The following is a 17,668-nucleotide window of genomic DNA, read 5'->3' as shown; positions in this document are numbered from 1 at the left end:
CAGTATTTGCCAGTAATTAATCTTGTAAGCTATACATTAAAATAATATACACATCATTTAAAAAAAGAACCAGTTTGTGAGGTTTAATAAACTTTATTCATCATAACTTTGCTGATAAAAATGTAAAAACAAATCCATAGACATGAGGTTGATGCGAAACACTTCAACAGGCAGTAGAGCTGTTTTCTAAAACGTGGCACAGATTGACCTTAGGATTTTAAAATGTTACATATATCACAGCCAATATCCATATAAGGTCATTTTTCAGAACAAATTTGAAATGGAAAGTAGTGAAATGGCCTGATCTTGACGTCTTTTTTAAAAAATATTTTACTTAAAGATTTACAGAGCATTATGAGACATGCTGTGGTACTAGAATTTTACCCTTTGGCTTTGCTTGATGCATTTACCATCCAAAGTTGCATTATGTTTGTATAATAAGTATAAATTCATGTTACAGCCTGTAGTTGAAATGCCAATCAGGTTTAACAACAGTAAATGTCAAACTTTATTTGGAGTATGATTCAGGCTTTGGCATACTGCAACACTGAAGGTAAGGACCAGTAGGAGAGAGCAGGTTTAACCACATATATAAAATTTGAACAAACTGGTTTATGTATAGACGGTAAAGATGACGGTAAGTGACACTGTGATGATCAGATAGACAGACAGACAGACAGACAGACAGGTGTAACAGGATCATTAAAAACAAAGCAAAGGATCATGTGTGACAAACACTACACTATAAATCACCACACTGATGAAAAGCTACTGTAAGAAAACAAAATTAGACAAAATTACCAGACAAGGACAGTGTATGATCTTTGAAGAAGTACATCATAAAGTAGTTTTTCTTTCATATAACAGAGGAGTCGTGCACAAACAGGCTTTTCAACCTCTTTATTTCTACCCAATTTATCCTGTGGACGACACTGTGAGAAGAGTTCAGGGCCAGCTATATAAGAACGCTAAAGGATTCAGTTGTAGGGAGGTGAAAATAAAACGGCTCCACAGGTTGCCCAGACATGGCAATGATGTGTGATGCTGACAGGTTTCTTGGACAATGACTGCTCAAAGATCTTCTAATACTTCGCCTCTCCTTGTCTTCATTTTGGAGCTTGGATGGGGATCATAAATCCTGGGTGTCCATGAAGGAAGACGACAAAAACACTTGAAATCAAGAGTAACAACTACCCAAAAAAAGACGTGTAACTACTACAACAATAAATTAATGCAAAAATATGGCCCAAGTATGTGACCAGATTTTTTTTTTTTCGTTTCATTCTCACTGGAATTCCACATTGAATAGAAAGATCTTTCATAAAAAGTTATAAAATAAATAAACACTCTTTCCCTTTTAGAGTTTTGAGTAGAAAAAAAGTTGCACGGCGTGCAGGCCTAAGAGGAGAAAGAGCAATAGGAGTAGTATTTTTTTTTTTTTTTTTTTAATTTGTTATTTTGCAGAAGCATGTTTGCTCTCTTCTCCTCTTCTTTGGCCTTTGTTGTCAGAAACACACACACACACACACGCTGGTGGGTCAGTGTGACCCGCCCAGAGTGGCTGCTGGTCCTCAGTACACCCAGTTCACTGGGACCCACTGGGGTTCACTGCACAGTTTGTCCACAGCGGCCTGTAACGTCTCAAAGGCCTTGTCCAGGTTGTCGTTGACGATGGTCAGGTCGAAGTAGTGGCTGTAAGCCCTCTGGATGCGAGCACTCTCATCCACCGTCTTCCTCAGGTCCACATCCTGCCAGCACACAGGGGACAGGTCAGTTGTGGAAACATGTACAAGCTACTGACAAGAGATGCACAAAAGTATAAAGAAGCCTGACTGCAGGTAGGAAAATGACAAATGACTAAATGAATGAGGTGTAGTATGTGATTTTATTAATTTTTCAGGCATTTTGCATCTACAGAATGAAAACTTTATTCTTTTACTCCACTGTTTCAGGAGAATATTCTACCTTTTACTCCACTACATTTGTTATACAGTTGTAGTTACTAGATATTTGCAACTTAAATTTTAGATAGAAAAATTATGATGGATTCCATATACACTGTACTCTGAAAGGGGAAAGTAAATAGCTGGTGGTATAGCTACTTTAGAAGTAAAGTAGCAATACCGCTGCTGCATGGGGGCTGTGGGTAAGGATGAATGAATGTATAATCAGGTGCTCATATATCTTGTTTTCTTTTTTTAGGTGGCCCAGTGTGGGTAATGCAAATGTTTGTGGACACAAACATGTGCGTGGGTGTTCACCTACCGTGAGCTGCTTAGTTGTGATGCCTGCGTCCACCACAGCTTTGTGCATGCCCTTGAGTGTATCAAAATCTGGCGCCGCAATGAACACCACGTAGGGCATGAACTCTGCTGTTTTCAGCACCTTCAGAGCCTGGAGAGAGAGACACGAGGTAACGTTGCAGTCAAAATTTTAAAAAACATAGTACTTCTGTATGTCTGTGAGGACCTCATTATCCAAAGACACTTGACAAAACTTGACTAAAATATGTATTAAATCCACCCTAAACTTGTATAAACTTTAACACTGTCCTCTTACCTGTGGGTTGACATCCAGGATGCAGGTGCGTCCTGTGGCCACCACCTCATGTATGGACTCAATCTTGGTGCCGTACAGGTTGCCATCATACTCGCCGTGCTCCAGGAAGCGGCCGGCCTTCACGTCGACCTCCATCTCTGTCCTACTGGTGAAGTGGTAGGAGTTGCCGTCCAGCTCATCGTCACGTGGTCGCCGTGAAGTGTCTAACAGAAGAGATTCAGTGTGATTGGACACTGTAAAACATTTTTTGTGTTAGGGTGTGACAGAATTTAGAAGCACAGACAGGAACCAAGCGGGGCGTACATGGGATTGTTGTGCCGAAACGTGTGGGCTGGAGGACCATCAGTCGGTTTTTCAGGCTGCGTCGACCCACACCCTGTGCACCAATCAGAACCAGTGTCTTTCTCTGGAACGGTGGCACTTTTGCCACTTCCTCATAGATCTGCAGCTCATGTCTGTCAAACTCTGTTTGAACACAGACACAATTACACAGTTAGCCATTCAAAGAAAAAGATAATGAAGGTGTCAGCAAAGAGTCACCAGGGGGAAGAGCTTAACGACCTGCATTCTTGGCCGTCAGGTACATCATCTTCTTCTTCTTTTTGCCAGCTATGGTGCCACAAAGGATCCCTATAAATCAAGAGTGAACATTAGTGTGCTTGTACATTTTTACAGCAATTACAGCATTTGGCCAAAAGGGGGCATGCGTGGACCATATTCTGAGTGTTGAAGTCTGAGGCTTTTTCACCATAAATCAGTTTTCAGTGGTAAAAGCAATAGCTAGGTGACAGAGGTCTGGCAGCAAACCCATTGACAGACTTAATGGCAATCCATCTTTTCAACATCAGCCTTTCTAAAGAGAGAAACTGGAAACTTGAGTTGTAGCTCTAACCAAAGCACGATTTACAGTGTTTATATAGAACACCGCCAAGAAATGTTTGCAGCCACCTACCTGATCCGTCAAAGTCTCGAGGGACGAAAGCTTTCCTCTTCTCCTCCAAGAACTGACTGGGTATCAGTCCTGTAGCCCCGCCCACCACATGACACGCCTGGCACAGATTACAGATCAGGTTGTAGTTTAAACTTGAAATCTTTTTTGTACCTGTGATTAGAAATAAGTGGAGGAAAGCTCACCTGCCACCAGTTGGGATCCTCTCTGTTGACAATCTGAAGGATGTCTCCTTTCATGAAGGCCATCCCCGCCTCTCGACAGGGGATCAGGTTATCATTGGCTGGGTTGTAGTCGAAGTATGGCCTCACATACACCTGTGGATGAACACATGAACAGTTTGAGTCTTTGCAGGAGTTAATTCAAACATGGGTGTGTTTTCGTGGTCACAGTGAAATTTGCAGCACTTACAGTAAATAGAAAAATGTAGCTAAGCTGGTTGTGGACAAACCACCCAAACGTACACACACTAGAAAAAGCACAGCATGCTGTCTCACACTCTGACACAGTAACAGTGGCTCATTCACGCCCGTTACGTCCCACGTCCCACACTGCGCCCGACACAGCTGTTCACACTGGGCTAACAGTGGAGACTTTTGCCAGGGAGTGTAAGTGCTCTGGCCGATGTATTAGATTAAACAAGCAGCCAGAGGAAGCAATAAAACAAGCCAGTAAAGTATACAGAGCAGCGCGCCCTGAGCCACAGAGCAGGATGTGATTTTGCATTATGTGTCATTCAGTTGTACTGCTGTTCATTCAATTTAAACCGAACAGGCATTTCCAAGGTTATGTCCGTTTGTTCAAGACACAAAATATCGTCAGGAGTTTTCGATGCAGGAGGCATAACAGGTCAAAAAATCAGTGTTGCACGAACGAGAGAAAATAACTAAAACTATCATAAATTACTGTACTTTCCATGTGAGGGAGCGCGAGATTACAGGAAACGTTTGTGTGTGTGTGTGTGTGTGTGTGTGTGTGCAAGAGACAGAAACAGCTAGTGTGACCTAGATAGCATGTGGAGTGTTATTAATAGGGCTCCAAGGGTTCACATTCCTGCACAGGGGATTGTGGGAAGGCCGTAGGACAGATCACCAGCCCTGTACCACTGCCCAACATCTGCCACTCATTACATAAGTGTGCGTGCTTGTGTTTATATTATCATCTCATTTGACATTGGTCTGCGAGTGTACCTGCGGAGGTGCAGGAGCGTCTCGGTAGCTCGGGAGTATTTTCAGCGTGATGCCCCCACTGCAGTCTTTCAGCATTTCCTGCAGCTCCGTGGGGTTGTTGCCGACGTCCTTCCCGTTCACTTCCTTTATAATGTCTCCCACGTGGAGCAGGCCCTGTCTGTCAATCATGCCGCCGTGCAGGATTCTTGCAATGACCAGGTCGTCTTTCTCCACACGAAATGTCACGCCCTGAGAGGAAGGAGAGGGAGGAAGATGATGTTTATCCTCTGATATCTTGTTTTACACACACACCCTGTTTCACACTAGCACCCTGTTCCGGCGTCTATTCACAATTAATGATTCACTTGGTTATTCATTTGGTTATGTACCCAACCACTCCCTTCCAGCAGTTTCCACACACACACACACACACACACACACACACACACACACCTGTACTTCTCGCTTTGTTAGGACACTCATTGACATAATGCAATGTAGCCTCTTACCCTGACCCTAACCATCACAGCTGAATGCCTAATCCTAAAACCAGACATTTCAAAGTGAGGACCGGCCGAAAGTCCTCACTTTCCCAAAATGTCCTCAAAATACTTTTTTTGGTCCTCACTATGTAGAACAAGTACACACACACACACACACACACACACACACACGCACACACGCCTCTGCTCACCAGTGGCTCTCCGGCCTTCTTTCGGATGCCAATCATGCGCACAGCATCGGCCTGCATCAGAGCGCTGTTCACAGCCGCATCATTGGCCGTTTCAGCCGGGGGCGGGACTTCATAGCACTTTGAGGCCACCATGTCATGTGCCTCCAAAAGAGACTGACAGAGAGAGAGAGAGAGAGAGAGTGAGAAGGATAAAGTGTGAGAAAGAGAGAGTGAGAAAGATAAAGTGTGAGAGAGAGAGAAGGATAAAGGGAGAGAGAGAGAGTGAGAAGGATAAAGTGAGAGAGAGAGAGAAGGATAAAGTGAGAGAGAGAGAGAAGGATAAAGTGAGAGAGAGAGAGTCTGATATGACCAGTACATTTCTGTGTAACTGACATTGTTAAGTCAGCTTACTATGTGTGCTGCTGTTACACTACATTTTAGTTTTAACCATTATGCAGTAATTGTCACCTGGGGCCACAGGTGAAACAGTCTCACTTTAATAATGCCAACAAAACTGTGACTTGATGTTTCAAGGAAAAGAAAAAAGTGATGACAGCTGTGTGAGGTAGAATACATTGACAGATGGTACGAGTGGAAACAAAAACTCATGGACGGACAGTAGAACAGAAGCCTTTACCAACACACAGTAATTGTCTAATTTGCGGTGTTGCAGCATCTGTAACAGTTTGTTCATCATTTGTCTCTTGGGTTTAAATTTCCAAAAAAAAAAAAGGATTGTGAGCACAGAGCTGTTTAAACAACAAACTTCACAGATGTGCCTATCACAAACATATTCAAAGTTGTGGCTTAACAACAAAAAAAAAAAAAAAAAAAAAAAAAACTAATCGTCTAATGGCATAAATCCCAAATATGGATTACGACCAAAATGCATTCAATTAATTCCTGGTTCGCTGAGTGTCCCTACACCAGCTTTCATCCAAGCCTGTTTCTTGATTAAACTTACTATTGAGACTACTTTTAAATACCTTACTGACAATCAGACAGACAAGTGACAGAAAAATTCATATACTCACACATTCAGTATGTGATGTAATATCTGTTTCCCTCATTTCTCTTCTCTTTTCTCCCCAGCTTGCCTTTTTCCCTCCCTCCCTGTCTCTCTCTCTCTCTCTTTCTCTCAGTAGGTCAACAGGGTCTTATCCTCCAGCTTACAGCACAGAAGGCCCTGATTGGTGCAGGGGCTTGTTGGGCTCAGAAGTCTAACTCCTATTGGTCTAACCTGTGTAAAGCCCCTGGTCGGTCTGGGGATAGAGGTTAGTGTCCTACTGTTGCACGAGGACAGGATCCAAAACATCAGCTCTGTGCTACTGTAACTACAGTCAAAACATTACAACTATAGGCTGGGCTTAGTGTCACTGGGCACCTGTACTTCCCAAACTGAGTTAATATTCAATCCAATAGCAGCAAAATTACATCCATAAATCATGTTTTATTAACCTTATCAGCGGAACTAATATTTGACATGCAGCATATAAGTTGTGCAGAATATGTGCGTATGAGCCTCTCACCTGGAAGTGTGGCTCCTGCAGGATCTTGGACAGTTCGGCCGCGCTGTCGTCTCTAACCTTGAGGTTGCTGATGTCGCCCAGGATCTCTGTCACCAGCTCCACATTGTTGTCCTGCACCGCCTCCAGCTTGACTTCCTCCAGCTGCTCGTGAGCCTGGGGGGGGGGGGCAAAGAAGCTCAGGGAGGGAAGGTTTCTTACTGATGTGAATGAAGCTAATTTTTTGTTTTCTAGTAGTAGTGATTGCTGACATTATATTGGATTCTGCATACAGTGGTATTTGTTTCGCTGTGTAAGCAAGCCACTGTCTGCCTCATGTTACACTGTTAAAAGTCAAAGGAGTCTTTGTTTATGTTTAGTCATCCGTCATCTGTACAAGTTCCAGCCCTGCAGGGAGAAGCTGAATGGTGGAAAATGACAACAGCCTGTCTAGCAGGAACGACAGCTGTCCTCCAACTGAACTCACTGCACACTAGATTTCAAATAGCAGAGAAGGTGTGTGTTTGTGTGCAGAGGCAATACATGCACTATCAGTAAAAAGGCACAATAGGGTAGAGCTACTTTATTTTGTTACAAACAGTCTGTATGCACTTTTTTAAATTCCTCTGCAGATGCACTGTGCACTCTTTTAGTCAAAGCCTTACTGTGCTTCAGCACCTCAGCCACAGCAAAGCAAAGCACTGCAGGGAGCAGGGGGCGGAGGTCTCAGAGCTGCCTAGAGTGTTTAGTCCGCTCACTGCTGCTCACCCCGAGCTATGTGTGTGTGCTACCTTAGCCAGGGAGCGTACAATGGGACTTTCCATGATGCCGCGCAGGAAAAGCAGGTCGATGTCTTTGGCGCCCGTGGAGGTGGGCAGCTCACCCACATTATCCAACACCTGCTGCATGGCTGGATGGACGGGATCGAGAGACAAAGATATACACACACACACAGACAGAGGAAGAGGGAGAGAGATAAGAAGAGTTAGCCGGGCATGAAAGTCATACAAAGCATAAACACACACACAACAGTGTTCAAGATTCTGCAGCAGCCAGAGGGAGAGAAGCAGTCCCTGGCTTAAGAATGTGAGTACCAGCCTCTCACTTTCATGTTACTCAGTCTTTGCAAAAATGGGCCCAAATGCTACAAATTAAGTGACAATTTCAATGACGTGAATATATGATTTATATATGATGTGCCATTATGCAGAGCTTGAAGGTTCGAGCGAAGACCTACACATAATATATACCATTAAATATATATTAAAGCATAAGAAACTCCAGGTATGCCAGATTAAAGGTGTACGAAGGTTTCCTGACAAATGAACTCTGTAGAGTTCACAAACACAGAGAGGGAGGGGTGACGACTGTAGGTATCAGCCAGCTAACGCCCTAATGCCAGGGTCTCAAAGCCCATGTAAGCCCATTTAAGACACTTAAAGCCCTGGGAATGTGTGTGTGTGTGTGTGTGTATGTGTATGTGTGAGTGTGTGTTTCTCTGTACCATTATACACTTATGTGGGCAGTAAATATGTCCAGTCAGCACTTGTATGCACTTGATTCACTCTCATGATATCTCTATATTTTGCTCCCTTAGCCCATTATTACTCTGTAACCCTGACTCCTGTCATCAAGTCAAGTCTCACTCCTAATACTTCAGTCTCCTTTTTAGACGGAGGAATGCACTAAATTGTTGACTTGACTTGTTGAAATTCTGCTGTTGTTTGTTGTGTTTTCTGGTGATATGTGTTAAAAAATCAACTTAGCCCAAAAAAAATTTAAAAATCAGTTTCACAGTTGGAACACCATTTCACACGTGATAAATTCATGATAGGTGCTGTTTCATTTTAACACATAAGGAGCAGCTTTTCACATGGCAATCTCACATAGTGGTATTTGTGTTTTTTCATAATGTCAGAGCGTATAGGACGTACTGCATTGCGTTCTCACATGTCTTCTTTTGTGAGGGTTTGCTCCAAAATCGATATATTTCTTTATTTTAGATAGAATCTCAATTTTACCTTTTCTGGTTTTTAGCCCAAAAATGGCCACGTCAGTTAAACTACAGTTTGACAGTGTCGTTTCTTTTTGTCATTCATGTCTCATTGAAGTCACATAGTTGTATGATTAAAAAGGAAGAGATTGTGTAAAAAAAACAACTATTTATCTCACAGTGGCGGGAAGACCTCACGGTGGCTTGATCAACACAGAGCACAGACAGACTGCATAAACAGCAGGCTCCATTGCAAAAAAAAAAACTTTAAATATTTATGATCCTCTTAAAGAAGGACAAATAGGAGAAGGAGGTTAAAAACTGCACTGCAGACAATTAAACTTGTATATCCATTAAGCAATATACTTATCTCTTGAGAACACAGAAACACAATCTAAACCTCCACTCAAATATACAATAGATAGTATGATAAGGATATGCAGTTTCTCTAGGGACCACACACAGTCTTTCAGAGTTGTAATAGTAGTAAAGGCATCCACACAACCACACGACCAACCAGCCTGATTGCAGTGCAGTCACTCACACTTTAATTAAGATTAGTCATGGTACAGCCCCCAGGAATTTGGAGAATAATGTGTTTCCCAATTCTTCAAACATTCGCATTTAAACACAATAACTTGTAGGAGTCTGAGTAAATCTAAAAGCTGCAAAGCTGTCCTGAGAGAGTCGTCTAAACTGACGTCATGAACGTACACAATCTCAAAAATACACCAACGTAAACTCCATATCCGATCACCGTACATCCAAGGTTTTGTCTCTCACTCTGTTGACCTATATCCACTTGGTCAGTTCATTGTGTCCTCAACCACAGGAATGTTTGGTCATCCCAGCCGCCCCCCCCCCCACAATTGCACTTGTGTGTACATTACTCATCTCCACAAGCAACCACGAGATGTTTTCCTATCTAGTGAGAGATTGGAGATGAACTAAAGCCTCCTAGTCTTTATAATCCTATGAAATATGGCATGGCGATACAACCACCTACCAGCCTCTTCTTAAGCCTAGCCTGAAGAAGTTGTAAAAGCCAAGAGATTACAGCACTGGACGGTGTACTGTAGTGTTTTTTTTTTTTTTTTTTTCAGCTTGTTCATCTAGTTAATGAATCATCCTGCTTACCTGCTCTTAATTCCTCCCTCTGTGGCACTCTGGTCTGCGCCTGCAGTCTCTCTCACCATCAAACCACCGCCTCTGTACACCTACCAGCACTGTGTGGTTGGAATGCTAATGCAGAGACTCCCTGCTTAAAAATTCCTAACTCTGTTTCTCAAGGAACGCAAGACAAATCCCACGAGAATGACCTGGCAACCTGTATTATGTGTGGTATTTTTTATTTTGTATTTGTGAGATGGAGATCAGAGGAGCACCTCGACTGGCACAAAAGTAACATCACCCAAAACAAAATATATTTCAGTGTATTTTTTCAATTGTGTAAGGTGAGCACTGATCCACCTCCAGGGAAAATAAGTAACCCCTGCAGCAAAAGCTCCTTTAAAGCAAGCATTTCCCAACCTTACTTGTACCTGAGGGGGTATAGTTCTGCAGTTGCCAGGTGGTGCATTGAATGACTGACACTACTGTGAAAAAATATACATTACATATTGATTTAAGGAAACATATCCATATATTGAGTTAGCTGTAAGAGCTGAACACTATACTTGTTGGGATTAAGAATGTGTGAAAACTAGTTTTCTAGGACCAGAGAAGTCTAAACAGCTAGTTAAAAATAATGACTAAACAGTTGACATAGTTAGCTAAAAGAAATGGTTAATCTTTTGAAATAGTTAGTTTGAAGTATGAATAAACAGTTGAAATTGTTAGCTAAAATTAGTGGATAAACAGTTGAAAAATTAAATTAATATTTCATAAATTAATAAATGTTTGGTTGAAATAATTACATAAAAGAAATGTTTAATCATTTGAAATAGTTAGCCAACACTTTTACCTAATGGATAAACAATTGAACTTTTAGTTCGCTAAAAGTAATGGCTGACTGGTTAAAATGGATAAGTAACACTAAATTAATGGATAAAAGGTTAAAATAGTAAAACTAATACTATTATCTCATGGATAAAAGTTGAAATGAACTTAAAGCAATAGACAAACTGTGAAAAATAGTTATCCAAATGGCTGCACTGTTGAAAATAGCTAAATGGTTGAAAAAATGAGCTAAAGTCCATGGATAAACTGAGAGCTTTTACGACTTCTAAATGTTAGTATTATAAAGACAAATATGACTAAATCAGCCTAAATACTGACAGTTCAAAGACATACAATATTAATATTATTAAACAACATCCAGTTTAAAAATGAATTCAGATGAATTCAGATTAACACAATGTGAGCATGACAGGCGGTGTTGATGAAGGGGCACTTAAGTTCTTCTGACATGGGTGTGGGGTTCGTCAGACAGTACAGTTTTGGAGCCACTGCTCTAAAGGACCGTCAGATCATCTGCGTTTAAAGATAACTAAAAAATAAGGCAGTTGCATCATTCTGTAGGAGCTACCAATACTTCCTTCTGATTTAAAATGTTTCATAAAACCCTTTCATCAATCCCTATATCTTAAATTTCAAAACAAAAAGACTACAGCATCTTTCTAAATTTGAATATGTGACACCCCGCCTTCTCCTCCTTTCCTCACCTCCAGGTGTCTCTGCTCCCTGGGTGGACCGCATGGCCGGGGGCCCCTCCACGCCAGGCTGTCCCAGGGGCGTCACCTCCTCCTCCTCCTCCTCCTCCCGTACCCCATTGGGAGAGGCATCCTCCATAGCTGTGACCATCGCCAAGCCCTCCTTCTTCCTCCCTGCTGCCACAAGTATGCTAAGGCTAACCACTAGTAAACCACCAGTAGTTTTGTAACTATGTCTTCTGTCCTCCAATCCTCTTGTCTGGCACTGCTGACCCTCTAAACTCCCAAAAAACACACAGAAAGAGAGAGTATAGAGGAGAAAGAAAGAGAGAGAGAGAGGGGATTGAGGAAGGAGAATGAGAGAAACAAAGGGGCACAAACAGAACGACAATAGAGTGGGATTAAGATCATGGGATATTAAGAGACAAGGAGGGAAAAAGGAGCAGAGAGAAGGAGGTGAGATGAGGGGGAAAAAAAAATTTAAGAGGAAGAGAAGGTGCTGACGTGAAGATGAGTTCAGAAAACAGGCATGAAGAGAGACAGAGAGAGGTAGAGAGCTGGATTGCACACACAGATGTGGACATGCATTCGATGCTTGTCGGTCCCCTCCCTCCACTCTGCCTTTAATACCTTCCCTTCCTAACCCCCTCCTCTGTTGATAACACACACACACACACACACACACACACACACACACACATAATCCCACAATCCTCTCCTGCTGTTGAGGGCTTGCTTGAGCACCCCTCCTTGTGTTTCCCTGACCCCACCCAAAGTCAAGTTGCCCCTCTTGTCTAGAAGGAGGCACACATGCACATACACACCAGTTGAATGTGCCATTATGTAAGTAATCTTACATAAGTGTTTCTGAAGGGAGCCTGACCTTACATTCTTATTCTTTCCCTGTTTCTTTCTCTCATTCACACTGTTCAGGGTTTGGACACCCCGCTGCAGCAGTGTGTAGAAACTCTCAGTGCGAGCAGAATGCGCTTGTACGTGTTCCCACAGCGGTCATCCAACTCCTTCAAGCAGCATGTGTCAGCCTAATGTGTGTTTTTTGCTCTCTCTGTTTTTTCTTTCATCTCCATCCCTCGTTAAAGTAATGTACCCTTACCACCTTACTTCTCAATAAATCAGTGGACTTAAGGCGCTGACAGGATTATGCACATTTTTGAGGCTGCAATTTGAGCTTCTCCACTGCTGAGCCTAAATACTTTTGGGCAATATCCAGTAGATGTCGGGATATTTCACTGGATAAATGAAAATTTTGATCTGTTAGTAGCACTGGATGAAAAGTCAGGGGATATCCAGTCTTTAGGATTCATCCCCTGGGGACAATAAATGGCTGTAAAATGGCAGTCGAGAACTTAGGGACCATTGCTATCCCTAAACTGCGTTGGCTAAAAACCAAGCAGGTAGAGAACCCCTTGAGCCATTGCAAATTTTAGTGACATAACACAACCCAACTGCAAAAGTTCAGCAGAATTTTTTTTTTGGTTGTCCATCTTGCATCTGTTGTAATATCAACGATCAGAGGAAGAGCCAAAGAGCTGCCCCGGTGTTGAGAATAATCTAAAAAAAAAAAAAAAAAAAGGCTCCTCCCCTTCACCATCCATCAAGCCCCTCCTACAGCGACACAGCTGTGCAAGGAGCAGATCTGTAGGCTTTAATCCGCCCTGCCACTCCCTCCACGCCATCCTCAACACGACAAGTCAACCCCTCCCCCAACTCGGGACGTGGGATTTTAATCCAGCCACGAAAGCACGGGATTACAGAATCTCTCTCTCTCTCCCTCTCTCATCACATCCGGCGCCCAAACATCTCGAGCAGGATAACAGTGCTGGTTTGTCGATGGGTTGAAATGGCCTTTAGCAACACACTGAGTAGCAACCACTGCCTCTGAAGTGTGAAGATATTTTCCATCAATGGGAATCAGTTCACTGTTAAAGTAAATTCCCTCACAGATCTAAAGGCAGTTCATTTTGTTGATCACACACAAACCTTCACAACTCTTTTGAAGTAAGAAGACGAGAGCTGATTTCACAGAGTTAGACTGAGGCAGAGCAGCTGTGTGAGAAGAAAACAATGTACTTAGGCTAACAAAGCATCATGGGAAGTCAACACAGATTTTAGGACAAGTAATCACCAAGCTCCAAGTCTCTATTGAGTATAATAAGATTGCGATGCAATTAAAATAATGGGTTTATTATTGAGCAATAATTCGATTTCTGTTAGTAAAAAAGCACCGATTCAAACCACTTTGGTATTTTAAAAGGCAAGAGAAGCCTGTATGAGTAAGAAAGCTGTACCTGTGATCAGACTTGAATATATACCAGCATGTGGAGACATATTATACGTCAGACTTTACCTGACAGAAATATACTGATACCCAGGACAAATGTGTAGCAGATGTGCTTCCTGCCAATCACAACGATTCATAGGCAATAAATGAATCTAAACAGATCTCCCTTGTATAAAAATCTTGAAACTTCAATTCACCGGTTCAGATTAATATGAGCGTGGCCCTTCATGTGCAGAAAACGTCTCATTAACCTTGTAATCTACATGAGCATAAAACAGCCATAAGAAAACCGGCTGCTTCCTGCCTTGAAAGTGATGTTTTTTTAAGAGGAGTGATGGGCACATCCTTGCTTCAAAGACTGGCACTTCTCCCACTGAACTGACAAAATCATGCCAGCATGCAGAAAACATTTTCCTGAATGTCTTCAGTGAGTCAGTGCTGAGGAAGAGGCGGGGAGGAAATCGTGTTTACCTGTGCCAGTCGGTGTAGCCCAACCCCAGTCCTACTGGCTACTCATCAGTCAACTGTGAAGACCTGGAGAGAGAAAGAGAGGGAGAGAGATGTGTGAAACTTTGTAAGGCTAAGCCTCATGAGGCATGAATATTCAGCTCTACTCGCATTCGTGCACACCCGTTTTCATCATTCCTCACACACTTGCTTGAGCATTCAGACTCCGTTTGCCCTTTCCATCTGTTCCATCTATCTATGCCATCCCTGTGTCTTGCAAGATAGGAGCCTTGTTTGCAGACTGAGGCTGTTGTTCATCCAGAGTGATGCACAGAGTCCTCCAGGGCGATTCATTGCCCTTAGTTATTCAAGGATGCCTGCATCATCAGCTGGCACAGCACCATCAACGTAGTAAATGGCCACTATTCTCTGAAAGTAATGACAAAGCAGTATGCATTCATTCTAAAAGAGGCTTATATCTTGCAAATTCACTCATGCATTTCGTTTATCATGAGAAGTTTTACCACTACTGTTAAAGCTTAATACTATTAACCAGTATTGTTTAATTAAGGATTTATTTGCACGGTTATAGATGTGGGCTAATATGCAAGAACAGATGTAGCAGACATTGCAGAGTGCAGTGCTTTAGGTCATTTAGAAACAGTCATTCCTATGTTCTTTGTCTCACAAAATATCTTTATAATAGTTTGTAAAATTCTTGAGCTGATCCCACAAACAAAAAACTGATGGATCCATGGTCTGAAAATCTCTACTAAGGGTCCACCTACTCTGGGGCTTTCAATAATATAACATGGTCCTCATCAGAGAAACAATGAACTGTCAACCTCAAACTTTAATCCGACATTTACAAATCATAATAGGTAGGTAATACGTGACAACTGAGCAAACTATGTCTGCTGATGAAGATGACTGAAAGCAGCAGAACAAGCAAGTGTAAGAGTTTCCAAGGTCAAACTCAAATCAAGGATATGGATTTCTTCGTCGGCCACCAGACCACTGTTTCAGAGACTGCTTCCTTGCTTCTCTTTTTCTGCTTTTCTGTTCTCAAATGACTCTAAATGTGGAGAGAAAGGACCCCCACACTGCTGCGACGTCCCCAGCCTCACTGTGCGACGTTTAAAACATTATCTGTCTAATAGAACTGCAAAGTCTGGCAGCGCTAAAAACCATTCGTGCTGCTCTGAATAGCCATTGTGAAACGGACCATTAGAGAATGCAAGCCGGCAAAAAAACAATGAAATTGTGTGATTACAAATAACTGATGCCTGCACTCACCCACGGAACAATAGATTATCACTCTTGCACGCTTCATTTCGTTCAGCCTCTTTCACTTTCCCTCCATTTCTCTACTTCTCTCGCCCCGAGCCGCATGGGAAGGATCGTGTGGCGTATGGACAGATTGTCCAATAAAAGTCACAAGTTCTAGCTACTCACTCGGTGTGTAAAAGCATCTGTTAAATGTTCTGAAACTGAGAATATTTCTTTTTGTCAGTATACTCTCTCACTGTCACACAGTCAGGAGGCGATGGCACTGTCCACTTCAAGTTTGACCTTTAAGCTCCACTCTAGTTTCGGTCATACCAACATGCACAGTCAGAGCAGTTTCCAAGTGCTAAAACATTTACAAGGTGACAGAGGAAGTCTACTCATCACTGGTTTTGCCATTATCCCTTTTTGCTGTACCAGCGTATTTTCACTCATCAAGCTCAAGCTAATTGGTTCTTTATTATATGAGAAGAAGGGAGAGGAAGAGAGAAAGCGAGGGGTCGATTCATTACGCAACACAGATTACGATCAGGCTTGACACGCTCATTTGAAGTGAAAGATATCCCCTGGAAGAATGTTAATGGAGGCAAAGCCACCAGGGCAATTCTTCAGCAAGTCATCCGCACCACGGAGCAGGAACCGGGCCAATCAAAGGGCTGAATGACGAGGGAGGAGCAAAAACTGATCAGAAAAAGATGGGAAGGTTCACAACCCGATTTTAGAGGAATCTATAAAAAAGGGTCCAGAAGAAGAGGGAGAATTTCAGGAGAAGAGACTTAGACCATGGGACTAGGGGATAGATGAAAGGCACATTAGGAGTCATGAAGAAGAAAGAGAGAAGAATCCTCAAAGATTAGATAGAGCTGTAGGAAAAGCTTCTCAAGCCCTGTGGGGATGAGAGGAGGAGAGGGGAGAGACAAGAGAGTGTTGAGAGAAAGAAAAGTGGCGTGAGAGGTCGTCTGCATGCAAACACCTTCCTAATCGGTTTCAATCTTTCTAGAAACTGTCAGGTAACTGAAGTTCCTCTAGTGATAGTTGCACGAAACAGAAAGTATTTTTGTATCTGCCTGTGCATGAATGCTGTCTGAGAATCTGCTTTACATAGAATAGATGTAGGAAGTTTGTTGATGCACTTATTTGCATGCAAAAGCCAGGTCATCTCAAGGACTAGGAAATGGGTTACAGCACAATTAAATGTGTCACCAGCCAGGCCAGTGTATCTCACAATGAGTATAACACTGAGCATGCACTGGTCTCAGGATTCCCCTGATGTCCTGTTACCTTCACCACTGTCCGCTCCTGTTTCCTCCTCCTGGGACAGAGAAAAAATCACAGGAAGCGGTCACTTGCAAACCCCAGCTGCCATTGGCTGGTCTGTAGATAAGGACAAGCCAACAAAAGCCCTCTGAGTGCCCCTGGTTGCCAAGCACTCAGATGATGGACAGCTCATAGAAGGGGGATTATGGGGGGGAATCAGAGGGTTTGTTTTTGTACAAAACATCATCGCTGTTCCACACATGTAAACACACTTGTGTGTGTGTGTATGCACACTGTTAAAAGCACAGACAAACATCAGCAGGTTGTGTGGTTTTAGTTCCTCCACTTGTAGTCACGCTAGCAGGAAATCTCACTCTGCCTTTGACTCCGTGTCTCATTGAGCGCATTTTGTGAGTTTACAGCCTCAGATGGAGTAAAATGCTACATCCCCTTTGGTCCTGAAACATGAATACACACACTGTCAAGGCCATAAGGCATCCATCCTGGAGGAAGCATTCAAATTATGTCTATATGCTTGCTCTACCTCTATTCTCCCTCCCTGAAACACACTTACTCTCAGGGCTCTGAGAGCAGCCGTCACTCTCACTTCCTCTCAATGACTTGAGAATCACAAAGGAGGCCAGTGAGCTCTGTCCTGCCTGCGAGTCCAGATGTCACTTCACTGGCTGACTCCAGGGGTAGCAAAGAGCAATTAGTAAACTCCCCCGAGCACTGAGCTGCAGCGTTCCCTCTGTATGACACTGGTGTCGTAGTGATTGCAGCAGGGGACAAGATATTCAAGGAGACAGTTTGCACACACATGTGGACATACATGTATGCGTAATGACCGACTATTCATATAACCCCCCCCCCCCA

At 42.8% G+C, this 17,668-nt stretch overlaps 1 protein-coding gene across 4 annotated transcripts in view; it reads right to left on the bottom strand.

Moving 5' to 3' along the window:
* Positions 1–73: 73 nt before the first annotated feature.
* The window catches only part of pals2b (protein associated with LIN7 2, MAGUK p55 family member b), a 21,489-nt gene continuing 3,894 nt past the window's right edge, over positions 74–17,668 (bottom strand). Inside the window, exons 2-14 of one of the 4 annotated variants that reach the window (XM_023426666.2) lie at positions 14,273–14,335; positions 11,512–11,775; positions 7,647–7,765; positions 6,880–7,032; positions 5,372–5,524; positions 4,699–4,926; positions 3,694–3,825; positions 3,512–3,608; positions 3,121–3,189; positions 2,863–3,024; positions 2,560–2,762; positions 2,266–2,394; positions 74–1,748 (exon numbers count right to left, since the gene is read on the bottom strand). In XM_023426666.2, the coding sequence (XP_023282434.1) occupies positions 1,572–1,748; positions 2,266–2,394; positions 2,560–2,762; positions 2,863–3,024; positions 3,121–3,189; positions 3,512–3,608; positions 3,694–3,825; positions 4,699–4,926; positions 5,372–5,524; positions 6,880–7,032; positions 7,647–7,765; positions 11,512–11,650 (1,761 nt within the window). In that variant the 5' untranslated portion in view covers positions 11,651–11,775; positions 14,273–14,335 and the 3' untranslated portion in view covers positions 74–1,571. The remainder of the gene's footprint in view (positions 1,749–2,265; positions 2,395–2,559; positions 2,763–2,862; positions 3,025–3,120; positions 3,190–3,511; positions 3,609–3,693; positions 3,826–4,698; positions 4,927–5,371; positions 5,525–6,879; positions 7,033–7,646; positions 7,766–11,511; positions 11,776–14,272; positions 14,336–17,668) is intronic. The other 3 variants (XM_023426668.2, XM_023426669.2, XM_087179393.1) reach the window with 3 other exon arrangements.

The sequence above is a fragment of the Seriola lalandi genome, unplaced genomic scaffold, assembly GCF_002814215.2.
Source record: "Seriola lalandi dorsalis isolate HSWRI2012SDOR001 ecotype SW California unplaced genomic scaffold, Sedor1 jcf7180002054834, whole genome shotgun sequence".
Classification (NCBI taxonomy): Eukaryota; Metazoa; Chordata; class Actinopteri; order Carangiformes; family Carangidae; genus Seriola; species Seriola lalandi.
The sequence above is the reverse complement of the archived record's forward strand: the minus strand, read 5'-3'. Positions and strand labels throughout refer to the sequence as shown.